The 27,667-nt window shown below is 47.3% G+C and overlaps 1 protein-coding gene across 2 annotated transcripts in view; it reads left to right on the forward strand.

Moving 5' to 3' along the window:
* Nucleotides 1-27,667, forward strand: part of HAUS6 (HAUS augmin like complex subunit 6) — a 1,011,950-nt gene that overhangs the window by 224,402 nt on the left and 759,881 nt on the right. For both annotated transcript variants that reach the window (XM_069625969.1, XM_069625970.1), the window contains 2 exons: nt 11,771-11,836; nt 11,942-11,993. In XM_069625969.1, the coding sequence (XP_069482070.1) occupies nt 11,771-11,836; nt 11,942-11,993 (118 nt within the window). The remainder of the gene's footprint in view (nt 1-11,770; nt 11,837-11,941; nt 11,994-27,667) is intronic.

Consider the following 27,667-nt stretch of genomic DNA (forward strand, 5'->3'; position numbering starts at 1 on the left):
ATATCCGAAAATACTGGAACTAAAGCACTCCTAAATACCACACTCTAAAGGTTTTAAATGAATTAACAGAATAAAAATCAAACACTTAACAATAGTTAAACGCGCGAGAAAATAAAAACGCACATTTATTTTCTTTCTCAACTTACACGAGCAGTAGAATACAAGTCATAGTTCTTTCGAAAAGAATCCAGAAAAATAACAGTTTCTTAGTTCTTAGAAAATAATAAACTCCGTCTGGAGTTAAGCCAAAGGTATGAACATTTCACTTTAAAAACTTAGCTTGCTTCATCTGTAAGTTGTCCTTGTTTTAAAATGATGACTTCTTCTTAAAGGAATATTTCTGTAGTTCTTTATTTCTCCAGATATTCTTCTCATAAAGGATTACTCTAATTACTATAATTACTTACACTAAATATCATGAGAGCTCTAACAACTGCAACATTCCTCAATGGAAACTGGAATGAAAGGCAGTTTAGAATTTTGGCGAATGTTCCAAACTACCTCACAATTCTGCTCCTCCAATCACTGTTGCAGTAATACACCTCCATATTGGCTTGGGGAATTAGATACTTCCTGAATGATATCATTAAGGAAACTTATTTTGATATTAACAAGTGTAAATCATAACAACTCACAACTCCAAACACCACTCAACCAATTCTCTTACATAGATATGTGCTAATGAAGCCTAAAAAATAAATGTTTACTTCACTCTCCTTAATGAAAGTTTTCTAGTGTAATGTCTTTTTGAACATCTGTAAATGTGCCATGGGATCCTGACATCCACCAGACATCTACAAATCAATCTTCGCGCAAGGATCACCAGCAGAACACTACAGAAACCTTCTAAATCTATCACTATCGACAGGGACTGTACCGAAGATCTTCAAATCGGCATACATCAAGCCACTCTTGAAAAACAAAAGTGGTGACGTAGATGACCTTTCCAACTACAGGCTGATCTCTAACATCCCCTACCCAGCAAAATGTCTGGAAACCTACATATATAAACTAACCCAAGAACACGTAGAAAAACACCACCTGCTGGACCAAGCTGAAATCGGTTTCAGACCATCGAGAGGAACGGAAAAGGCACTACTATTCATCTGGGACGACCTCAAAACTAACGCACACTCAAACACTACCTCAGCCCTTATTCTGCTCGACCTCTCCGCGGCCTTTGACAAAGTTAGCCACGACACCCTGACAAAAAGACTAGAAGACATAGGCATAACAGACACAGCACTACGCTGGACCAAATCATTCCTAGCAGACAGAACAGAAACCGTATGGATAAAACCTTTCAAATACCCTCCACGTGTTAACGACTGCGGAGTGCCACAAGGATCTTCACTATCTCCCCTATATTTCAACATCTATCAGACTCCGGTCATCAGAATCTTCAAAAAATACAACATTACATGTTACAACTATGCAGATGACACTCGGATCATCTACAAAATCAAAGACACGGATGCCGACCATTCAACCCTAACCGACTGTCTGAAAGAAGTCTTCAACTGGATGGATGCCAACAACCTGAAAATCAATCCAGGAAAGGCAGAAATCATGATCGTATCCAAAGACCAAGAGAACGAAACCACCATCCCATGGCCTACGGAAATGGGAAACGCACCAACACCATTGAAGGTAGTAAAACATCTGGGAGTCCCAATGGACAACACCCTAACCCTGGAACCACAAATTAATGCAACAGTGAAGAAATGTTTTTTCCTCCTCCACACGGCAAGAAGAATTCTACCTTTCCTCTCCTTCACGCACAAAACACTCACTATCGTTGCCGTGATCATGTCAGAAATCGACTATGCAAACAGCCTCTACCTCGGAATACCAGAATACCTCCTGAAGAAACGGCAACAGATCCAAAATGCAGCAGTAAGACTACTCCTCAAACTATCCAGAAGAGACCACATCACTCCAGCCCTAAAAACACTACACTGGCTCCCAGTAAAACATCGCATCACCTTCAAAACAATGTGCATAACGCACAGGGCAATCGGCGGACAAGGAGCAGAATTCCTACAAAAGAAAATAAGTCTATAAACCAATGAGACCCCTCCGATCAAGCAACCAAATCCACCTGGAACTCAAACCATACCTTAAGAAAAAACTTGGAGGCCCCTTCTTCTACCACTTAGCCGCAAAAAACCTGGAACAACATCCCAAAAGAAATGAGAAACACTGAAGATCAGCTAAAATTCAGGAAATCACTAAACCTGGCTCTTCAACACCACAGACTAAATCTGGAAATCAAAACAGGAAGAGGATGACTAAACCAGAAAGGACACGGACATCCCCGACCCGAGAGGGTATCTCCCACAGCACCTGGATGGGTGACACCAGATAGACTGGAACGCAGGCGACACGCATGGAGACTGAGTCAACTACCCCAGACAATCCCACCAACACTTTCGCCTGCCCCTTAGTTACCGCCAGATACCACAGTGGTGTGGAATTGTCGAGATATTGACCATAACCACGCCACCTGAGAGGTTTACATTGGCAGGTGCACTGGCCACAGGAGTATGAAGGGAGGACTAGGGGAGCAATGAGAGAGCTTGTTAGAGGTGGGGGCCAGAGGAGTAAGGAACCTTTTATGCCAGTCGGACCCAGATCAGGACAGAGCCGGATCAGGGGAGACTACGCAAACCGAGCGCCTCAATTCCGGATAGTTTCAAACTAACCAACCCTTCTAACAATTTCCCTTTCTGCATACACACCTCAAACTCCAAACAAAATGCAACCAAAACCTACAGCACAACAAACCTCACAAACTTCACTACATTGCAACAACAAAACAAAAACGCACATAGTATTGCACAACAGTACACGACTACCGGCCGCAAACACCCCAGGCCCAGCCAACGGACCATCACTGCTCTTGCACTTTTCCTGCTTCCTCCCACTAACTCAACCCCCCCCTCCCCTTTCAGAGCCGCTAGGGGACCACTTCGGTGGTGATAGTGCTTGGTACAAATGTCCTTTAGCATTAACATAACATGACACACCACCCCACCCACAACACTCCCACCTGACAAGTACTCCATGTACGTCAGCAGCCTTCGCAATGCACTCCCGCAACATTCTCACTGCGCCCCCCAGACCTGCCGACAAGAGAGACCACGAACAATGGGATAAGTAGCCAAGGGTAGCCACCACCCATCGATACGACACAATGCAATATACCCACCCACGCCAGGCGCATATTATGGCCCTTTTTGCCAGAGACCATGCATTATGAGACCACCCCTCCGCTCGGAACAGAGATCGCACCAGCCAAACAACTCGGAAGACCATGGTATGTATATCCCCTGAAGACCTCTGGTACGTATACCTCCACCACATCTGAGGACATAGGCCTCAGGCACGACCAAGCACCCAGGCACCATAGAAGGCATCTATGGCTATGCTTCCAGGTCTAGCAGCGCACATAATCGTACACACAAACGTCAGACATACCTCAACACCTCTGCCACTAGCATACAGCGACCACCAACTAAAAGAAATTCGGTATAGCTGGCCACACATCAAATCTCTCAATAGGTCTCTATCGCAACCTCCAACAGCGCCCTCCCACGTGTCTGGACCTTTGGGCTGCTTAGTCGAGCCTAACCAGCCACCCAAGCCCTAGATTAGCAAAAAATGCACACCCGCATATCCCAAAAACTACATTTCTAGAACTTTCCTTGACACATGGACTACGGTTACTGAGGGCGTTCCAACCAGGAAAAAGCGCATGCAGGCCATGCAAATGGGGAAAGAGCGCTATATAAATAACTAAATACAATACGATGGAGACCTTTGAGGGACATCGAGACTATGCACGTCGCCCTCTACTGCACAACGTGTTCTTCTGAAGCAGCTGCCGCTGGAAGAAGTGATCATAAGATGAGGAATGCTTGAGAGGAACTTCCAGTCAAAGGAACTTTTCCAGGGGTAAGTAACTTGTTTGTCTACCTCCTAGGTACTTAGTCTGTTTTGTGGTTGGCTCATCCTGAGCTTCATGAGTCATGTTGGGGTGGTCAACCCAACAGTGTTCTCCAGGGCTTAAGGACACTTGCCCTCAATGCTGTATTGCTTCAGGTGGTCTGTCAAGCCCCCCCTGAACCCTTTGAATCAAAATGCCTTACCTACCTGTTCCTTAAAAGCATCTTCTGAACGGTGACAACTTTAAAGGCAATCAGACTAGCACTGCCTAACTTTATTGTGCGATCCAAGGGTCACTGTCCCCCCCCACTGTCCCCATCTGACTTTTTGAGACTCTCATTCCCCAGATAGGATTGGACGTCTAAAGTTTAGCTCTACACAAAGTAATCTAAACTGCCAGTATTGCTTTTTTGTATTTGTGATTGATAAATGGTTTGCTGACCTAAAGCTACTCTTTATACCTACCTGTTTAATCATCTTCAAGGGTTAACTGTGATATCCGTATTGGTAATGCAAATGTCCTATTGTATATATGTATGAAACCTTCCTTATTTACCTGCATTGTATATTGAATTAAACATTGCCTAGTATGTATAATATTTTATTTGTATAGACCTATACTGTTTCTTTGACTACAAGTGTGCTCAAACTGTCTTTGTACACTTCTACAGCCGTTTTGCCTCCTAGACTGGCTTCTCAGCCTTAGCCACCAAACCATTTCGGTGGTTCAGGCCAAATCTAAGAATTGGAGCCCTGTACAACTAAGAGGGAGTCTTCTTTAGTCCTACCATAGGTGGATTTTAGTAAAACTCCCTTGGGTTTAGTTCTTTCTAACCAGTAAGGATCCTTGTTAAAACCTCCTTCCAATGGATCTGGACCAGTGGACATACTCACCATATATGCTAGTATGTACCGACTGGTAAAAACCATCTTTACTCGCATATAAAATACTACCAATAACAATGGGACTTACTTTTTTATTACCTAAAACATTATTTTGCTCCTAACATTAAATACTCCCATGTCAATCTTCTCTAGAACACGAAGTCCAGTTACTGCATGAAGATTGATTCCCACGTAAGATTTTGCATTCACAGTGCACTCTTCACTACATGTTATTCAACCGACTGACCTCACTGTCCTAGCCTTCTTGTTTTAAGGGAGAAGCACTTAGCTGTCTGACAGTGCTTGTATTTTTTATTTTCGAGTTTCTTTATTGGGGTTTATGTTATAAAACAGTTGCGTCACTGATCCAAACAATCACAGTGGTAGTAATTTGGAATACATCAAAATAGATCTTTTGTGAAGAAACAATTAAACAGAAATAACAAAACAATAACAACATTAACGAGTCTCCATAATGTCAATGATGTAAGCAACAAAAAGGGGGGGGTCTGGCCGCAGGAGAGCACAGGTTGGATACTGTGCCAGTGTTCCGTTTCAGGTATTGTGAGTCAACAGGGGGCTGATTGTTCAGGGGGGTTTATCGTCATTGGGGGGGTTAAGTAAGGCCCAGGTGAGTGTTTTCCAGGCAGCAAGTCCCAAGCTCGTGTCTTCGGGGGAAGTGGTAAGACCATTCTCCCAAGCTGAAGTTTCCGCCCCTATCCAGCGCTCAAGTTCGTTGTGCCATGCCTGGTATTGTGGGCCTCTGGGTCGCTTCCAAGCCATGGCAATGGTCCTTTTGACCAGAATGCATACCAGATCCATTAGTCTGACTGAGTGTTTGAACTTGGCCAGTCTGGGGTACGTTCCGAGGAGGCACTCTGACGGAGTCCATTCATATCTGGTCATGCCTGCCTCGCTGCAGAGGAGTTCAACTCTCGCCCAGAGTCTCCGGACCTGGACACATCCCCAGAACATGTGTAATAGATTGGCTTCATCTCTACCACACCATGGGCAGTTATGCTGGGGTAGGTTATATATTTTGGCTATTCTAAGCGGTGTCAAGTATGATCGATATAGCATGTTGAGTTGAATTAATTTAAATCTAGAGTTTCTGGATACCGCATTGGGGAACGCTAATGCTCTATTCCATTCAGCTTCGGACAGTTCGTGGCCCAAATCACTCTCCCACCTGGTTTTGAGGTCCTTGCTGCGGGGGTTAGGCCTGTCAATTAGGTGGCTATATATGCGGGACACAGGCCTCCACCCGTCTCCCAGGCTGTATAGGTGCGTTATGAAGGTGTCGGATTCGGGCTCCTCAGGCCACGTGTCCCATTTAGTTCTAGCCAAATTGCGGATCCTTGCGTACCAAAGGAATTGACCGGCTGGGACGCCATCATCGAGCTGCAAGGAGGAGAAGTCCCGGAAAGTGCCCTCACTGTATAGGTCCCCCCACGTGTATACTCCCAGCCTTTCCCAGTGTCGAATAGAGGCAAGGTCTACTGAGTTCTGGCATAGGTCAGCTAAGAGCGGTGTGTCTGGATTGTAACTGTGCTGTAGGCGGAGAAGACTTTTAACCCTTTGCCATACCTGACGACCCAGGGTAGCTAAGAAGGGTATCCCCCCCACAAGACGTTGAGGGGCCCAAATGAGTTCATTTAATCGGATTGGGGCCGTCGAGTGCTGCAAGAGCAGTGTTTCAGGGGTAACATCATCGGCTAGCCATTTAGCCACAAAGCTTAGTTGAGCAGCCAGATAGTAACGCTCCAGATCAGGGAGCCGGATGCCTCCCTGCTCGTAAGGGAGGGTCAGGGTGGATAATGCAAATTTGTGCCTACTAGTTCCCCACAGGAAGTCTGTAAGTATCTTCCCTAAGAGACGGAAGAAGGGAGCCCTAATGTAATACGAAATGTTTTGGAAGCCATAGAGAAATCTGGGGAGGACGATCATCTTAATGATGGAAGCCCTGCCCATCATGGATAGGGGGAGGCGAGCCCAAAACCCGATTGACTTGCGCAAGGGGGGAAGTGCCGCTACCGTGTTGTTGGCGTGCATGAGTTCAGGCGTGTGGTAAATATTAATGCCTAGATAGCGGAACGTAGTGGGGCACCATCCTATACCCAGTGAGGGGAGGTCATCAACATGTGTGTCCCTGAGGGCGCCCAGCGGAAACAGACAGGACTTGCGTTTGCTAAAGTGTATGCCTGACACCTTGGCAAAGTTGTCAAGGACCTCCAGCATAGTTGGGACATTCAGCTGCGGATCCCTCACGTAGAGGAGAACATCATCCGCGTACAGGGAAATTATATGGTCCACCCCATCAATCCTGATACCAGCATCAAAGAATTGTTTCCTGAAAAAAATGGCAATGGGTTCAAGCCCTATTATGTATAGCATGGGGGAGAGCGGACAGCCCTGCCGTGTGCCCCTTTGTATATCCCATGCCGTGGATATGAGTCGACCAGTCTTCACCCGTGCTCGCGGCTTGGTGTAGAGAATTATGATCCAGCGAATGAATCGTTCTCCGAAGCCAAACTCCCTGAGTACCGCAATCAGCCATTCCCAGAAAATTGAATCGAATGCCTTGATGGCGTCTAAAGAAAGTAATGTGTGGGCTTGCCCAGTGTGAGAGGGATGTGACAATATGTGTTGTAATCTGCGTAGGTTGGCAGTGGTGTTGCGGCCCGGCACAAAGCCACTCTGGTCGGGGTGCACCACTTCTCCGATCACCCTGGACAGCCGCTTGGCCAATATGGTTGTGAGAATTTTAACATCGTAATTGAGCATAGCGAGAGGGCGATAGGAGTCACAGTCATCCGCAGGCTTACCAGGCTTGAGGAGCGGAACCAATAAAGTCTCTCGCATGCTCTCGGGCAGGGTGCCCGACTCGTAGGCTTCTTGGAATACCTCGTGTAGCAGCGTGGACAGTTCCGGCTCATAGGCTTTGTAAAATTCAGCGGGCAGCCCGTCACTGCCCGGTGCCCTGCAGGTGGCCAGTGACTTAATGGCGTCTTTTATGTCCTCTATATCGATGTCAGCATCTAGAGCCTCCCTGTGTGGCAGGGGGAGAAGGGGCAAGCCAATTTCGTCCAGGGTGTTTGAGATGTCCTCGGGGGGTACCTCTTCAGCGTGGGAGTACAGCTGGGTGTAGAACAGCCTAAGGGTGTCGTTAATTCCCTGTTGGGACCTTTGTAGCGTGCCATCGGCATCTCTTAGGGCAGTGGTCGGGAACTTAGGGTGTTCTTTCTTACACAGCCAGGCGAGTAGTCTGCCAGGTTTGTCGGCATGGGCGTGCGTTCTGTTGGTTCTGGTGATATAATCAAATTTGGCCAATCTGTCCCAGGCTTCCTTGCAGGCGGCCCTAGAGCTGGCCAGCTTGACTTCCTGTGGTTGGAGGTCCAGGGTGTTGGATTCTAGCTGTTCTATTTCAGCTTCTAGTGATTCGAGTTCAGTTCTTAGGCGTTTCCTCATGCCTCCGGCCTTTGCTATGACCTCTCCCCTTACAACCACTTTGAGAGCATCCCAGACCGTGCTTAGGTGGGCTACACTGCCTTTATTCTCATTGATGTAGTTCTCTATGGTTTCTCTAAGGCTTTCCCTGAACTCGGGGTCTTTAAGTGCCTCAGTGGGCATCCTCCATGTGGGTATGGGGGATCTGGGTCCAGTGATGTTCCATTCAATTACAAGGGGAGAGTGGTCAGAGATGGTGCGGCCCAGGTAGTTGGAAGAGTCGATCTGGGGGAAGCTCTCTCTGCCAATGAAGAGGTAGTCGATTCTGGTGTAAAGATTATGCGGTGAGGAGTGGAAGGAATAGCCACGATCCTTGGGGTGCTGTTCCCGCCAGATGTCGACCAGGTCTAGGCGGTTCAGCATGGTGTTCAGGGCGGTGGTGGCAGTTGATGGGCCAGCCAAGGGGGGGGTCGACCTGTCGAGTGCAGGGTCACTGATGCAGTTAAAGTCGCCTCCCCAGATAAGGAATGCATCTCTATAGGGCGCAATCTTTGTGCTTAACTTGGTGAGGTGCGCAGGGATGTTGTTGTTGGGGAGGTATGAGTTGACTATGCAGATCTCTGTTTGTTCAATGTGGCCCAGAATTATGACATACCTTCCATCGGGATCCTGTTCGATTTTGGTGAGCTGGAAGGGGATGTGAGGGCTGATCCAGGTGAACACCCCTCTGGCGAATTTGGAGTATGTGGACCCAAACCCTTGTCCACCCCAGTATGATTGGAGTGCTGCCATGGCTTCCTTGGTTAGATGTGTTTCTTGTAATAGGACCAACCCTATCTTCTTTCTGTGTAGATAGGATTTTATTCTGTTCCGGCGTAAGTAGGTACCTAAGCCCCTCACATTCCAGGTGGCGATTTTAAGGCGTGTGGGCATGATGATGGCAATGTGGCCAGGGCGCTGGCTCCACCCTCCTTGAGCCAGCTCTGTGTGCCGAGTGGTCGCCCCCAGGGTCTATGCTCTGCTTTCTTCCTGTTGGCCTTGATTGTTGCGTTGACGTGTTAATCGGAGACTTATAAACGAATTTAACTTCCACTCGAACAGGTGGATTGAACAAAAAAGTTAACTGTGTGTTGCTCCCAGCAGCTGTTCTGGGAGGACAACGCTCGGGGGCATCCGCTACCCATCGGCCTGTCCAGGTCATGTGGTGCGGTTGTGGTGTTGGCCTTGGGCCAGCCATGCTTGGGGTGGGGTGGGTTGCGCCGATGTCTGTGGGGTGGTCCGCGGAACTCCCGTCCTTGAGAGAACTAATCAATCATTGTTGTATCGGATCTGTTTGGGTTTAGCCGTTGGGTGTCGAAACGTGGTCCTCTCCCTCGGCCAGGTTATTATGTTCCATCCACATAGTGGCTGCCGCCGGGGTCTCCATGTAGACGGCTTTACCTTTGTGTAGAATCTTGAGGCGCGAGGGGTACAGTAGCATGTATTTAAGGTCGAACTTCCGCAGTTGGGCTTTGATAGGTATGAACGAGTTCCTGGCTCGCTGGACTTGCGGGGTATAATCGGGATAGATTACAATCTTGGAGCCATCGCGTCTGATGTCACCTCCATCCCTCGAGAATTTGAGGATTGTTTCCCTGTCACGAAAGTTCAAGACCTTGGCAATCATTGGGCGAGGGTGTGATCCCGGAGGGGGCCGCTTTTGTAGGGCGCGGTGGGCTCTCTCGATGGAGAAGCCCTGTGTGAGTTTGCCAGCTCCGACTTCCTGTATTAGTAGGGACTCGATAAATTCTGTGGGGTCAGCGCCTTCCATCCCCTCCGGAACGCCCAGGACTCTGATGTTATTGCGGCGGGCTCTACCCTCTGCTTCTTCGGATCTCGCTTCAAGATGAGCCACTTGCCTCTCAAGTGTGATGACTTTCTGCTTTAAGTCCTTGGCAGTGTCCGTGGTGTCCCGGAGGTTTATTTCCACTTTGTTTATTCTTTCTGCCATGTTGCGGGCGTCTTGGCGGATTAGCTGCATGTCCACCTTGAGTTCGTCTATCCTGGTCTCCATGCACGTTTGGAGTGCTGCGATAGCTTGGAGCACTTGGGCGTTGCTGGGGTCGGTAGCAGTTGTTGGGGTTTCAGTCTGCGTGGGGATCTCATGTTGGTTGGGCTGTTTGGGTTTAGCCCCTGAGAATGAGTCCATGATTGTGGCACCCCTGTTCTTGTTGCGCGAAGTAGACATTTGTCCCACCTGGTAGTGTGGTAACAGGGATGAGCCCTCCGTCGGCCCCACAGGACGGCGTATTTCAGTGAAGAGCAGCGGTGTTCCTTGGCGACACGATGCAGGGTGTTCCCCCGGCAGTGCGACAGGGCACTCAGCGATTTCCCGACACTCCGGGCCGTGGCCTCGCTGGGCCCCGTCGTCTATGGTACAGGCGAGTTCCGGCTCCCAAGCGCTAGGATAGGGTCTGCAGGCTTACCGGTGCGTTGGTGGGTAAACTGTTCACTCCTCAGTCCTCGGGCCGTCCGTTCGGGGGGAGAGGAGGAGGGCCCCTGTTTAGGTCTCCGCCGCTCCTTCGCACAGAGCTCCTCGCGGTCAGCAGATCGCGTCAGTGGGCTATGCACATCTCGTGTCCCCTCCGCAGTGGTCCCGGGGCGATGGATGTGACTCCGTCCGCTCCCCTTGGCAGTGTGGTGGTCTCCTCATGTGCTCGGTGGCATCCAGCGGCAGGACGAGTCCCGAGGAGCAGGGAAAAGCGAGGGTGTCCGGTCTTTCGGACGATGACTTTGCTGGGGACTTTCCGCCACTTGCGTAGGGACAGGGGAGGCGAAGCCCGATGGAACCTCTTCCCTTCGCCTCGCAGCCCGCTCGGTCCGCCCCTCCGTCAGGCCTCGCTGTCGTCCGCCATCTTGTTTCGCTCGGGGGCGTCAGTTCCGAGGTTGCGTTTTCGGGGACGCTGGTTCCGATTCTTCTCGTTCCAGCGCCGAACGGGGTCAGAATCACTTCCCCCACTTGGGTATAAGTTTTGGCACACAATCGGGCCAGGAATAAGGGTCGAATAAAGGATCTAGGCCAGGATCGGGACGGGAGCTCCACACAGTCACGTCTTTACGCCATCAGCGTTGGCCACGCCCCCTCTGACAGTGCTTGTAATATGCATTCCCGGGGGGGAGGAGGGGAGTACTTGTTAAAATGTACTTTGAGAACTGCTGCATTAACTTTGTGAAGTTGTTTGTACTGTGGGGTGTCTTGTACTAAACTCTGTACAACTGTACAACGTTATGGAAAATGATCTTGTTAAAAATGCTGCATCATTTTCTGTTCTTAACCATTGTTTGAAAATCTTTTAGGAAACTACATTTTACATCATGATTTGTCTTCTCCACTATTGTAATAAGCTATGTGATCTCATCTTTGTGATGTGTTTCTCCCTTAATTTGTTATGTATATTAACATTATCAAGAAATTATTTAATTAAATGCGACCTCATTTTATTTAATGCAGACTGATCACAAAGCAGATCCGTGACCTGAGATCAGAAAGTGCATCTCTGCAGAACCATCTTACAAAGTATGTATTCGTTGCTTCAACACTTTTGTTTACTTATTGTACACTGTAGTTTACTCCAATATTTGAATGCTTGACTGTTATTTTCTTATTATTTTTAAATGGTAGAATGGAAGAAAAGGAAGAGCAATATCAAAATGCAACTGAGAAAATCCAGAGGGTGAGTAAGATCTTCTATCCGCAGATACTTTCTCTCCTGAACTTGATTGGCCTTGTCGTTGATAAGAATGTGCATGATTAGGCATACTAGTGTTTTACTAGTACATCTTTTGAAAATTGGTGCTCTAGAGGATTGATTAAGTGAACTTCTGTAAAGAATTTGTAGGCTTAAATGGCACTTGCTTAGACCTGCAAATACCCATCCGTGATCAATTTTATGAAGGCACTCTGGCACCATGACAAAATGGCTGGCTCCTCTGATTAGGTGAGCAAGATGCATTTTGCAGCTGATTGGAAATGGGGACTGTTAATTTGGGAAGAGCTGAGTGTTTTAAATGTTAAGTTAATGGGAATTTGTATAGCAGCTTTCACCATTGGTATGGTCTCAACACGCTGTAGGTTGACCGACCTCGGGGCCCGCAGTCCAGGTAAATGGTCAGAGAAATAAATGGTGCGTCTGCAGCTGGGCCGAATTTATCATGTGGGCTAGCTGCATCATGATGCTGGAGGTGGTGTGCAGAGTATGCGAGACAGGTAATGTGAACAGCTAGGGTGAATATGTCGAGGGTGGGGGGAGGTATTTGCATTGTAATGTGCTGCTGTGCAGTGAGTGGGGTATGTGGGATTGTGTGCAGCTAGACCGAATTGACGTGGTGGTCAGGGATAAGCTTCACAATTTTATCTAAATGTGACTCGCACTTGGACTATAGTTTTAATTGGGTATAGTAATGGTTATACCCACTCCGCCCCCCCCCCCCAAATACACAACACACTTACCTTATTAGTCGCAGAAGGTTGTCTGAGTCTGGCGTCCCAGCCGAAAATGGCAAACATGGAGTGGAGCTGCTTAGGAGGGAGCTGCCCTTTGCAACAGCAGAGCTGTTGGAACCTTAAGGGATTTTGGGTACTCTGTTTTTCCCAGTATGTGGGAAGCCTTGTCTGTGGGTGATGGGTCCAAAGAAGTCTGATCATACTTGACTTGTTTTCCCCAGGGAATGAATGTGTCTTAAGTTTCATATGAACAAGCAGGGTTTTCTCCAGAGGCATCTTGCTACCCATGATATTTGAGGGCACAGTTTGGGTTGTTTCAGTGCAGTATACAGGAATTTTGTAAACGGAGTGTCCTTGAATTGCTATGAACAATCAACCCATGAATTGGTAGCTATAGAGCAAGTACAACCAGCTTTACCTTGGCACTGGTCAATACCTTATTTCAACTACAAAAATATGCTGAGATGGTACAATGTACAGACTTTATCAGATGTCCACAGAGTAATGAAGTACACACTGGACATTTCTTTCTTGTGGAAAAAGAACTTTTTCACACTATACTCTGTTGGGTGAAGCAAGCGTATGCGTGGAATGTAGGCCTGTTAACTTGCTTTAGTGGAATTTTGTGAACGAATTGAGCAACAGTTTATGAATAATGTATGCTGTCTTGAAGTGATTCCTGCAAGGAACTCATGGTGGCAGGAGTAAAGGCAGACACAAGTGATCTCAGTTCAAGGGTGTTTGTTGAACTTTATAATGGGCAAAATAAACGCCTAATCTAAATCTAAGATGAGAGTAAGCTACGACCATCAAATAATAACGCAGTCCTAGTGCTGTCTTGCCAAAATAAAAGGGCCTATACTAAAAAAAAAAAAAGAATTAAAATAAGAATAATCTATTGCCAATCCTTACCACAAAGTTGCAAAAAGAGGGTGGGATAATGTTCACCAGAAAAAAAGGAAGTGTTCACAAAATAAGTCAGGATGGTATGGCTGGGCCTCCCCTGTTTTTAGCACGGGACAAGGCAGAACTTCTGAGCACAGCACACTCCTTGGCCTCCAGCACGAGGCTCTCAATTCCAGTCCAACAATATCAGAACCTTCAAGGGTCAAGAGTCTTCTCTACAAAGTCTTTTGCCTTAAAAGGCCTGATGGATCAAAACAAAGGTTCCTTGGGCGATTGCTCTCCGCCCCTTGGATCTCCCGCTGCCTGGCTCGCATCCTTCTTGAAGCTTGGGACTCCCTCCGTCGGGTTCACTAAAGCCTTTCAAATGCAGCTTGCAACGTCCCACTGCGGATAACTCTCGACTGGGTTCACTCTTGTCTTCAGTGTTCACGGGTGTATTACTCTTCACCCCAACTCACAGGTATCCCTCAAATCGGGTTTCACATTTGTCAAATATACAGTTCACTTTACGTTCTCACGATGCAGGATTCACTTCCCTTAGCTTTCTCTTATCAATGGGTCAGACTTTCGAGTTTATAAGGGTTTTGACGTGACCCTTGTAGGACCACTCGGACACCTCACGCCGCCCTTTCCTAGGGCCTTCTGGTACTTGCAGTTCAAAATAAGGGGCCAGCAAGAGTCCTTTGAATGAACACTCCTGTGGCTCCTGACCACTCTGCAGCTGGCCCGTCTCTGGCTTTCCCAAAGGTGTGTGAGTTATACACATACACACACTCTCTGTGCTCAAGTTCTTGCGTTCATCTAACGTTGCTGCTTGCAACCGGGCTTGATACAATTCGGTTTGCTATCAGCTTGCTCCGACTGAATGATTGTCAGGTCCGCTGACTTGGTTTGCTTCTGGAGTCGAGGACGGTTCGTTGTCCTTACAGTTCTCGCCACCTTTCTCCTCTGTTTGAACTCCCATTTGGGTGTAGCTGTTTCCTTGTGCGTTCGGCCTTGCTCGTGGTGTTCTCGTGCTCCGCCTATTATCCCTGTGGGGAAGGTAAAGGGCCATCGTGTGTGAGATCGTCAATTGCCTGACTCTGCCTGACCCTTGTGTTGGGACATGTCAGGTAAACGGCTCTGGTGTTAGTCCGTGATCTGTTAGGGTGTAAAAGTGTTTCTGTTAAAAGGGGAGGTAGAGCTTCAAAATATCCTGCAGGTTAGGATGGGGGAAAAGGTGTTAGAAGCAAGGGGATACTGTGTCCCACCCGTCGGCTTCTTACCTCCTCTCGCCAAGGATCCCCCATCCAGGTGATCCTCCCGCACTGGTCAACACAAAGAACTCATTCCAATAGCAATGGATATGCCCTGGTCACCTGGATGATAGACCCCAGAGGACTAGTAAGTGAGACACCTTCAGGTTTCACAGTCACCTCCCCCCTGCCCTAACCCCACCCCACCCCACCCCACCCAACACTGCTAGAGCTTACGTTTTCAATATGTACTGGTGGTAAAGTTTTCTTTTTGCTGCTTTCCCTTCGTAGACCTTAATTGGACACCCTACCTTTTTGCTATGTTGTACATTTCTAGACTAAACTTACATTGCTTAGTTAATCTGTTTTGGTATCACAGATCAGTCCCTATGGCTATCAGTGCATTCTCCATATTAAGTTTGATTTGACCTGCTATACTGTGAAGTACAGTATAGACGCTTTGTGTGTGTAAGTTTGTTTTTGGTAACTTTGGTGGTTACTTCATGTGTCCAGGATGGGCTGGATCCAGCAGATACTTTTGTTTCCCTTTATATAGTCTTGTGCACTTTTGCATTTCACTGCTGTCATGGAAAAAGAACCAGAGGCTCTTCAGCTGGATTGGCCAACGTCTTTTATAGCAATCAGCAAAGCCACGCAATGACTTGACCTTTCTTTCGTATTCTAACTTTCTGGGTGGAGGAGGATTCTCTGGTCCCTTTTGGCTTTGCCCGGCTTCCTAAGGAAAGCCTGCGTAGGGTCTCTTGAGTGACTGGCAGGACAGCAAGTGGGGGAGGTGACAAACTCCCCTGTCCTTTGTCCTGCAGAGTGCTGACTGAAACCAGTTCAGACTGGGAGGCTGGCTGTTCCCATTGGACAGCCCCCCACCCACCACCCACCAGGTTTTAATGGTGCATGGGTCATGATTGGTGGACTCGGCCAGTATTCCTGTATAAATTCCATGGTCCTGGAGCTAAAACTCTGACACTGGAACAGAAGATTATGAAGGACGCCGTCGCCAGCAACCACTGCTGTTCCGACCTAAACTTCTTATCGACTGGGAAGTTCTGAACACGACCCCTTCTTCCCTTGGACTGGTGGGCCTAACCAGTCCCAAGACGAACTACAATTTGCGCCATCCCTAGAAGAGCTGCGACCTCCATGGCCTGCAATTTATCGTTACCGGGGTACTTGTGCTGCATCGCTGTGCATCGTCGCCTGAAGCACGGTTTTGCCTGGAACTTTGTGGGCAGCCTCTTAAGCTTGAAGTGATACAAGCCAGCTCCCCAAAGTACCCTCACTAGAGACGAGGACCGAGAAAATGAGTCGACAGTTGTAACAACTGTCCATCATCCAAGCCTGAAAAAGGTGCCAACAGGCCAGAACTGTGAAGATCTTTTGTGGCCATCTGTCTGCACGAGAGCTGTTGCCAGATCCACCGAAGTCTCTTCTATTGCCAAGACCGGGAAAACCAGTGACCAGCTCAGCTGTGGCCTCACCGCTGGGGTTGTCTTGCAGAAAGGTTTCTTCAATTGAAGTACTGTCTTGATAAATTACCTGGAGTCTGCTTGTTCAATCCTGTTATCTTGGGGGCTACAGATGGTCTGTATCTCACCCCCCATTCCCCAGGCCTTCATAGTTACATTGGGGTGGACAACCCATTGTACACTACGCCTTAGGAAATTGATCCTTTGGGCAGTTCTTCAAGGAAACTTCTTTATTTCCTTGACTTGTGAAACATAACTTTTACTTTCCTGTAAAATCCAGAGGGGATCCTGTTGGACTCTGCCACTCTGAACCTTGTACGGTTTTCCTGCCTTTTCTGCCCAACCCTTGTTTGTTCACTGGTGGCCCATTCTCCCTTCCCAACATTGTGAGACTCTCATAAACTAGGGTTGGACTCTTTAAGACCGGATGGAGCAAAGTTACTAAAAGTTATAAGCTTTGGGAAAAGTTTGCATATGTTTCAGATGCTTTTACCATGTTATCTGTTACAGATAAAACTATTCTAATGTGACTACAACTGTGACTGTAGTCACCAAAGAATATTGCAAGTGGTGGTCTATTGTTTTACTGTGGTGAGTTACAACAGTTGGCCTTGGTGTGTATATTTTTTGAAGGGATTGTGTCCTCCGACGTATTCCTTATCTTTGATAATACGTTTCCAGCTTGCTGGCCTCGGAAATTTTTTCTGTAGAGGGCGCTGCGCGTCGACGTCCGGCGAGTCAATGTCCCTCGACGGCCACCGTATCGGCGCCGACGTCACCATGCCCATAAATAGCCACGCGCTGCGTCCGTTGCTCAGTTCTGTTTTTCCGCGCTTCGTGGGGGCCTCGGAACGTCGTTGCTCAGTTCAGTCAGGTTAACTATATTTCTACTCTAATATTCCTTATCGTTCTCGATGGCTTCTTCATCATAACAGACGACGCCGCGATCCGGCTTCAAGAAATGTCGAGACTGCGGTAAAAAAATGTCAATAATGGATCCACACAGGGTCTGTTTATGGTGCTTGGGATCCGAGCACCATTGTTCGGAGTATGAGGACTGCATGTCCATGACGGCGAAAGCCTTAAAGGAGCGAAAGGGGAAGCTCGAGAGGTAAGTCAGCCAAAACCACCTCGAAAGTTTCGTCGGCTGAGTCGAGGCATTCGTCTCCTCGCTGTCAAACATTCCCATTCTAGATCTCGAAGCAGCTCCCAGCATTCGTCGAGATCTAGACACTCAAAAAAGAGACGTCGAAGGTCCCATTCCTCGTCTTCTGTGTCCCCAGAAAGAGTCTCCTGTCCCACCAAACGCAGTTCGCAAGCTGAGTGGGAGGAATTCAGAAAGAAAATGTTAAGCGTCTTCGAGATCGCGGCCTCGACCCCCTCGAAGACAGCTGAGGGTGATACCCCGGGTGAAAAACCCAAAAAATCAAAAGGCCGCGAGTCGCAGCACCCGGCGAAACATTCCACCCGAGAGCGCCATGAGCCATCGGGTAAGAAGGCACCGTCTTTGCCGTCGTCTAAGATTCATTCGCCGTCGTCGAAGATTCCTTTGCACGGATCGGCGCCATCAACGCTGTTGTCGAAGGGTTCCTCGACGCATCTGTCGATCGACTCGACGCCGATGAAAGAGCGGACCAAGGCCACCCCACAGCCAACAGTGATTTCAAGGGCCTCCGGCACGACGCCGAGACCGTCGTCGATGCCCTCGAGTAGTATCCCGATCCTCTCGAGTTCTTCGAGACCCCTTCCAGTTTTTTCAGCGCCTTCGAAGCCTGTTGCATCTGCGTCGACGACATCGACGTTTTCTCGTCCAATAACGAGTTTGGCTCCTTCTGCCTTACAAATGGGTTTTAATCCATTGCAGAGGTCAGAATACCCTGGACCTTCTTCAATTTATGAAGAAGGGGAAGATTCTGACCAGGAAACATTCGGATTACAGAGGACCACACTGCCTACTGCAGAGGATTTCACCTCTGAGGAAAGAAGGCTGAAGGAACTACAGGAGTCACTACATGAGGCAAGTGGGCTGGACACTTCCCCAGGAATTTGTTAAGCCAGACCCAGGGGAACATGCCGAAACACCATATAGAACCCTGATGGCAAGAATAATTGAGTTTATGGGTTGGTCTACGCCTTCACCTGTTTTCCAACAAGATGACTTAACAGATATATTGGACAAAGGCCCACAGGAGGACCCGGTGATCCCCTTCCATGCAGCCTTACAAAGAAAAATTGCATCTAATTTGGAAACTCCCGAAGTTATCCCTGCAGTCAATAAAAGATTGTCAACCAAGTATAGGGTAGCGGCTACTGACCCTGAATACCTGTCAAAACACAAGACCCCAGAGATCCTGGTGGTTCAAGCGGCAACTTCATCCAGCAGTAGGACCGCTTACCCTACTGTCCCACAGGATAGAGATGACAAGAGGTACGACTCAATGGCAAAGAAAGCCTTCTCTGCCTGTAGTATGGCGTTGACGTCCATCAACGCCACCTGTACGCTCGCCAGGTTCAGTCACACACTATGGGAGTGTGCTTCATCAGCAGCAGACTGCATACCCGAAGGAGAGGAAAAGGAAGCCTTCCTTAACATTATTAAAGATGGCAAACATGCCATGTGCGAATCGCTTCAAACTGGCATCGATTCCGCTTTGCCCCTGATGTACAGGCCATACTTTTGAATATGCCCTTTGATGGCTCTTCATTATTCGGGAAAAAGGCTGATGACAGTCTGGAAAAGTTGCAGACTTCTAAAGCAGCAGCAAAATCCTTAGGAGCTGCTATCCGCCAAACTCCTTTTCGCCCCTCAGGAACCTCTGGGAGAGGAAAGTCCTTTCACTGCTATTCCTCAATCGGGAAAGGCAGAGGACAGCCGGCTCAAAGAGGCCAAAGGAGATCCATCCGAGGTGGACGAGTCAAAAGTACTAAGACCGCAGCAGTAGCAGGTGCCTCTTTACCCTCTGCATCAGCCGCCCCCAAACTACTCTGAGGCCTTCCCACACAATACACCTGTAGGGGGCAGGTTAACTCACCATCTGACAGAATGGCAGGCTAGAACGTTAGATGCTTGGGCATTGGAGACAGTTGCCCAAGGTTACTGCCTACCCTTTCTACACATCCCTCAGAGTCATCCACCGGGAACAGCTCTCTAAAAGTTCCAAATCCGCTCCTCTTGCCATAGAACCGGTAGCTGTAGCGGACAGGAACAAGGGCTGGTACTCCCCCCCCCCCCCCCCCCCCCCCCTACTTTCTCATACCAAAGAAAGACGGAGTACTGAGACCCATCCTGGACTTACGAGAATTGAACAAGTTCCTCAGGAAGGACAAGTTCAAGATGGTAACTCTCTCCCAGATCCTTCAGGCCCTCCAGCTCCAGGACCGACTGGTATCTCTGGACCTTCAGGATGCTTATTTCCATGTGCCAATCCATCTCGAACACAGGAAATACCTGAGGTTCGCAATTGCCGACTCTCATTATCAATTTCGAGTTCTGCCATTTGGGCTGACCTCCGCCCCGAGGGTCTTCACCAAGCTGATGTCGGTAGTGGCGGCGAGTCTAAGGAGGGAAGGGATCCACCTCTACCCCTACCTGGACGATTGGCTGATCAGGGCCGTATCTTCGGAACAGGCCCAGATCCAGCTGGATTGTCTGCCTCTTGCTTCACAGACTGGGCTTCTCCCTCAATTTAAAGAAGTCACAAATGATACCATCACAGAGACTCCAGTTCATTGGAGCGGTCCTGGACACTTCCTTGGGAAAAGCCTTGCCACCAGAGGAAAGGGCCCAAGATATTCTACAGATGGTCACCAAGTTTCAAAATGCCCAACGTCTCCCAGCCTTCGACTTTTTGAGGTTGCTAGGCCTCATGGCATCCTGCATCTTCCTTGTGCCAGAGGCTCGCCTGAGAATGAGATCTCTTCAGTGGGCACTGAGAAGTCAGTGGTTGCAATTCTCCGGATTCCAGGCCGGAGATACCAGTAGTCAGACGGTTCCCTCACGCCAGCCCATGCCAACGACTTGACCTGCGGTCGTTGGTCTCCATCGGAGTCCAGACTACACATCAACCTATTAGAGCTGAGAGCGATCAGACTAGCGCTGAAAGCTTTCCTGCCATCAGTACAGGGGAGAAATGCCCTGATAATGACGGACAACATGGTGGCCATGCACTACCTCAACAAAAGGAGGCGTAGGATCACTGCCACTGTGCAGAGAGGCAATGCAGCTCTGGTTTTGGGCAATTCGGGAAGGAATCTCTCTATCGGCAGTCCACCTAGCCGGAGAGAAGAACTTGACCGCGGACGCTCTGAGCAGGCAGAGCAGTCTCCCACGAGTGGGAGCTAGCTCAGGAAGTCCTTCAAGAGATCTTCGCCCTTTGGGGAACTCCTCAGGTGGATCTGTTCGCCACAAGCACCAACAGGAAGTGCGATCTGTTCTGTTCAAGGGAATTTCCCCAGAGAGGAGCTCTAGGAGATGCGTTCGTAGTGGACTGGGAGTTTCCACTCCTTTACGCGTTCCCACCAGTCCCTGTTATTCCTCAAATGGTCAGGAGGTTGAGAAGATTCCCGAAAACCATGATCCTAATTGCCCCGGATTGGGCCAGGAGAACGTGGTACCCGGACCTTCTAGATATGTCCATCTGCCCTCCAATCCGTCTTCCACTCAGAGAATCTTCTCTCGCAGAAGGGAGGTCAGGTTCTCCATCCAGACACCAGAACCCTCAACCTTCACGCTTGGCTTCTGAAAGGTTGAGGTACAAGGATTGGGATCTCCCTGATGACGTCATGGAGGTGTTGCTTTCGGCCAGAAGACCAGCAACAGTCTTTATACCGCTGCCGTTGGAACAAGTTTTGCAGCTGGTGTAGGGAAGAGAATATCGACCCTTTTTCATGTGGTACACCAACGGTGTTATCGTTTCTACTCTACTTGGCAAACTCAGGCCTTCAAGTTGGTACTATAAAAGGCTATCTCGCAGCGCTTTCTAGCTTTAAGCGCACTGCGGAGGAACCATCATATTTCAAAATTCCTCTAGTGGTACAATTTCTCAAGGGTCTAACTAATGTTTGCCCTCCAAAACCATTCCAGGTTCCCTTATGGGACTTAAATTTAGTTTTAAACTTCTTAATGGGCACTCCATTCGAACCACTTCACTCTTGCGTGCTGAGATTTCTCACGCTTAAAACTGTCCTATTGGTAGCACTAACATCTGCTAGGAGGGTGAGTGAGCTACAAGCTCTCTCCTGTAAACCCCCACATACAATCTTCCACAAGGACAAAGTTGTCCTACAGGTGAAGCCTAATTTCCTCCCAAAGGTGGTTTCTGAATTTCATATTACTCAGAAAATTACCTTGCCTTCATTCTACCCTCCTCCCCATCCGGGGAAAGAGGAAAGGCTACATAGGCTGGACCCTAAGCGAGCTCTCAGTTTTTACATCAGCAGAATGGCTAGGATCAGGCAAGCAGACCAACTGTTTGTAGGATACTCGGGTCACAAGTTGGGACTACCCATAACAAAACAAACCATCTCCAGGTGGATTATTTTGGCCATACTGGAATGTTAGACTAGCAGGGAAAGAGCCATCCCAAAATCTCAGGGCTCATTCAACCAGGGGTATCGCATCCTCTTCGGCTCTCCAGAGAGGGGTACCGGTCCGGGACATATGTGCGGCTGCCACATGGTCGTCCGCACATACATTCACAAAATTTTACAATCTGGATTCCTCCACTGCTCAAGAGACCAGATTTGGCAAGGCTGTATTACATTCGGTCCATCCCTAAAGGGATACATAACACTATCACTCCCACCTCCAATTACATGCCACTGCTATGGGAGTCTATCAAAGATAAGGAATACGTCGGAGGACACAATCCCTTCGAAGAACAATTTACTTCATACCTATTAACGTTCTTTCGACGGGATGTTCCTCCGACGTATTACTTACCGCCCCTCCCATCCATCCCCGCAGTGATAACTTCCCTTGTGGTTGCAGCTTACGCTCCTTCAAGGTCACTAACCAATTCAGGCATGACTTTTCTTGTGCTACAAAACGGAACTGAGCAAGGGACGCAGCACGTGGCTATTTATGGTCATGGTGACGTCGGCGCCGATACGGTGGCCGTCGAGGGACATCGACTCGGCGGACGTCGACGAGCAGCACCCACTACAGAGAAAATTTCCGAGGCCAGCAAGCTGGAAACGTATTATCCAAGATAAGGAATACGTCGGAGGAACATCCCGTCGAAAGAACGTTACCAGGTAAGAAGTAACTTGTTCAACTGTTTTATATTCCTTCTAAGTAGATCTGTGTTTTTGTTAGGGTAGATTTTCATGTTTATGCGCAATGTCCTCTACATGTGAGTTCCCCAGCACCTTTTGCTGGACATAAGGATTTTTGGTCTGTTCCCCTAAGTGAGTGGGAACCTTTTTCCACACTTGACTCATTTTTGCACCTTATCTTCTGGGATACCTTGTATTTCTTTTTACACCTTTTTATTGGAGAAATGCTTTCCTCCAAGTTCTATGGCATCTGTCATTGACATCAGCTACACACAGCACTCTGTGCAGTGTGGCTGGGAGCCCCTGGGGCTTCCCTTTTTATTGTCTGTCATTTTCCTTGTGAGAACTTTAGTATCCTTCCTAAGATAAGCCTGGCTGCTCAGCCATTGCTACCAACATACTTGCATATACTGAGAGCTGGAGCCCTGTGTCCCAAGTTTGAGTCTTCTAAAGTCTGTGGGTGGACTTTTGCAAAACTCCCTTAGTTGTCTTGAACTGTGTGCTCTGAGTTGTTTGTACCACACTACAGCTCTACTCCCTTCTTAGACTAAGCCCGGCTGCTCTCCAAACTACCAAACACGTGCGCGGTTAAGGCTAAACCGAAGTAGTGTAACCCTCTTCACCCAAGGTGGGATTGCCTAAGTGTTGTCTCGGACAGTACTTTTGTAAAAATAAAAAAAAAACCCTAGCACCTATCATTTTGTTTGATTTTAGGACAATAATTTAGGGAAAGAGGATCTGTGCCGATTTATTAGAAAAATCTGTTAAATTAGATGGAGTCAAACCACAGAGTCAATCTGTAGACCTCAGAATTTTAATTTGTAGTCTGATTGGGAGCCAAGAAGAACCTTTTCCAGAAATCGGTTACAAATAATCTTCCCAAATCTGATTCAATAAGTCGAACAGCAAAAACATGAACAAGATTTTGTTTTTCTAGTTAATAATCCAGATTGCCAATTGCAGTGTCGTCACTGGTTCTCTGGGGGGGGGCAGCTTCTCCTGCCTCACTAGGGCACATGGATTTCCGGGGTGCTTGAGGGCGGATGCTGCATGCCAGCCACAATGCCGGAAAGCAACCTAATTGATACATATAAGAACCTTGTAAGACGCCTAAGTGAAGGCAATAGAATTGAGACAACTGTTAACTGCCTAAGAAGAGACAAGATCATCGATACGCATATGAACGGTGCGCAAAGCCTTGGCAAAGGCCACAGCATTGATACGGCTGTGGAACTAATAGAGAAACGGACAGTGTTGAAAACCCAAGTAAAGAGAATACAATTGACACAAAGCTTGTAACAAAAGGGTCAGTGACCCAGTTATGGAGAAGTGCTATTTCTTGGATACAAGACTGACTGAAAAAACGAATAAGCCCCAGCAGGGTAGTGAACCAAGCACCCAGTGAGTTCGGGACTCGGAACCAAGGAAGAGAATAGTGCAACACCGTGGCAGGAGAGCAAACCCAGGATGACAGGAGAAGGAAACAAGTGAAAGAAGTGAGAAGACAAAGCAGTCATCCAAAGGAAATACCTAAACTCCTTTTTATAAGGATATGATATAATACCCTGGCAGGGAGAGTAAATCGGGGAGAGAAGGACCAAAAAAGCAAGAGACCGCTAAGGTCGATATGAAAATGGAAGAGCCTTGCCCCTTGGATAAATAAGGTGAACCATAAAAGTAAAACCGTGACAGGAAAGTAAAACAGGGAAAAGAAGGTAAGCAAGTGAAGCTGGAGTTGTGAAATAAATAACAAAAGGGGGAGCCTTACCCCTTTTAATGGGAAACAAAATGAAGCGAAGGAAAACAAAGATCTGAAACAAACTGACATTGAAAGGAAACCGAGGGCGATGAAGGAAATTCCCTTTTTTCTTTTGAGCAACAGGAGGACCACTAAATCAGGGAGAACTGAAGGAATTCAATAGTGCAATAGTTACCCCCTTTTTAAACTGAGAGACAACAAAGTGGACAAAAGAAATATTCAGAGTCTTGTCTCCATGCGAGACATTCGATCATTGACTTTATCAGAAGTACCAGACAGATTTTGAGATACCAGAAGCGACATAGGGGAAGGGTGGACCCCTTCACCCATGTGGAACATTATTTCTTTTTATTTCTGCACTTTAGAACTTTGTTTCTAACTTTACGAAATAAGCTATAACTTTATAGCTCAGAGAAATCCCCTTTTCCAGCTTGTATTTAGTTCATGCAAGGGTCAGTTTAGGGTTTTGGAAACAAGACTGAGGACGCTTTATTTATCATCCTGCCAGACGGTCATTAGCTTTGAGGCAAGGAAACCACTTGTAGATTTGGGGACTGTTAGGATTTCCCCAACCGCTCATGATTTTGATAAGTATCTGCTCAAAACCTGATATGCCTAACTTACTCTTGATCCCTTACACAATGTAAAGTGCATTGGCACAATATAGTTTTTAATGTATCGGCACCATAAATCAGATTTAGAAAAAGGGGCAGTTCCTAGAGAGCAGTTTGGGAGGTGTGTGGAACTGGACGGTTGCCCCACTTCTTTTCCCCCTATGTATACTCTCTGGCTAGGGAAAGGCCATAGCTCTGAGATCTTGACCCTGGAGGTGGATACGAGAGGATCGATAACCGGGGTGGAGTAGATTTGGGGAGTGGGGATGAGGCACCTTTAGGTGAGATATGGTGTCCCCGATTTCCCTTTCATAATGCGTTTTCTGTCCCTTAAGCCTTTATTGGCCACTGTCAATCATTTCCCTGTTGTTCCCCTAGAACATTCCCCAAGAAGTACCAGTTTGGTACTGGGATGAGGAAAAGACCCACTAGAGAAACACATCCTCACTTTATTAACACACATACAGACATGAGTTGTGTACTGGGACGAGGAGGTGGCCAGCAAGAGTAATATGCTACGCCTGTTTCACCAGTGAGCGGTCTAGTCCTTTTTTGATCATGGTGGGAACTTTAAAGGTTGGAAGTATTGTGCAAATGGAGTCAGCTGCGGAAGCTTGGCTGTGGACTGCTAGGTGAAAGCAGACTCCTTTGGGAAAGCGGCCTGGCAAGCAGAGCGCTCAAGACCCTTTTGTAGCATGCAGTGGGAAGCAAAGCTGAAGGCCGCTGGAGGCTGGTGGTAGACTGAGAGGAGATGGGCAAATCGGTCGCATAAGGCCTGAGCTGCAGGCAAAGCATTGCTGGGTGAGCGAAGCCACAGCCGCTGGGAGGCTGCACGAGAGGGGGGACGGATTGTGGTGGCAGGATGGCCTGTGGTGGCAGGATGGCCTGTGAGGCGCCGTAAGTTCAGACCATTGATATGATATGGCATTTATAACGTGCCTATACACAAGTGTTTCAAAGTGTGATAAGAGAGGGGGAGGAGAGGGAAGACGACAACAATCTTTCTAGGCCCGGTGACATTGAGATTGCACAAGTGCAGGGGAAGGGGGAAGGGGAAAAGTGTGGGGCGGACAGTGCAGTACATGGGATCAACAGTAATACCAAAGAAATAGAATAAATAAAAGCAATAGTAAAAAGTGCGGCCAGCTGGTGGCAAGTGCAAGGTTAAGTGCAAACATCAGGTGTCAAATGCTACAGTAGGAGACTGTAGGGATGCAGAATACAGTTGAAAAACAAAGAATGGTGTCTCAGAAACATGCTGAGACACAAATAGGTGCACTGCTATTGCAATAAATATTGCACAAAAATTCCTAAAGTTAATTGCACGTAAGCAATTTTCACAAAGGTAATTTGTAAAATAAAACTTGATGGATTTGCTAAATCAATAATGGTTCTTCACAGAGAAGATCAACTCAATCATTGCAAGTTCATACAGTAACAAAATTGATTCATATGATAAATTCATATCGTAGCAATAAAATTCACATAATGTAAATTGTTTACAATCACAATTGACCCCAGATACTTAAACTCAAAATTCAAACAATTTCTGTTCATTAGTTAGACTCAATGTTCATGATACGAGACCGGGAGTCGGTTGTTGTTCATTCTGACCAACTGCACTCGGTCTATTACTACTACACGTTTCGGGCTTATTGCCCTTCTTCAGGTATGATATCGTTTTCAGTTTCCTATAAATAAATAAAATACAGAGTATCAGACTCTATTTCCTTAAGTATTCCATTCGTGAAATTATAAAGTGAAAGTAATTTTAAGTTCTATGCACGAACCTGTGTCTCCTACATCCATCAAATGGAAAAGTGCGTTGATATTTGTCAAATTCCTGACCAAACCAAAGTGATCGAATTACTACCCCATAATTGGTTCCTAATTCAAGTAAATTAACTGTATCAAACAGCGGTTCTGAGGCGGGACATTTCGCTCAGGCGCGGTGTCCCGCACAGTAAACAGAACTGTGATACATTAACTTTCTGATTATTTACATATATCATAAATCCATCATGGACTCACCTCTGAGTCGAAGTTGTGCCTTCAAAGGGATATGTTCTATTGGCTTTTCTGTTATTTTGCAAACATTTTTCTATTTATTGAAAACGGTTCCAGCTGTAAATGAGATCTATATCTATGCCAATAAATTGCAGGGTTGCTTTAAGCTAACAATAAAACAGCATACCTGCTGATGACTGAGATCCGTGCTTCATGCTTTGGTAAACTAGCTCGTCTATGGAAGCGAACGTCAGTGATTGTCAGTCTGATATTAACCATCTCACTCGACTGTAGAATTTTTGTGCCTATTTAAATATAAAAGAACTGATGTCGCTATTCGGTTTCGAGTCAAAAAAGTAAATTAATTGACATTTCGTTTGAAGATTGTTCAATTCAGATCCTAAAATGAATATGTACCTGTTGTCCACGTCTGTTCCACCTCTACGCTCTTGCTTTTGTCTCGCCCAGCTGTACTCTCAAGTTGCCTTATTGATTTCCTGAGCTGCAATCCCCGGATATTAAGTTGCCGCCTAACACATAGGCAGCATCCCGTCTTCGGTTCCCCACCGAGTAAACATACTCGTTGTCTTTTACTTTTTCTATATGCCGGAACAAACGCCTGT

The sequence above is a fragment of the Ambystoma mexicanum genome, chromosome 6p (assembly GCF_040938575.1).
Source record: "Ambystoma mexicanum isolate Mex_15411 chromosome 6p, UKY_AmexF1_1, whole genome shotgun sequence".
Lineage (NCBI taxonomy): Eukaryota > Metazoa > Chordata > Amphibia > Caudata > Ambystomatidae > Ambystoma > Ambystoma mexicanum.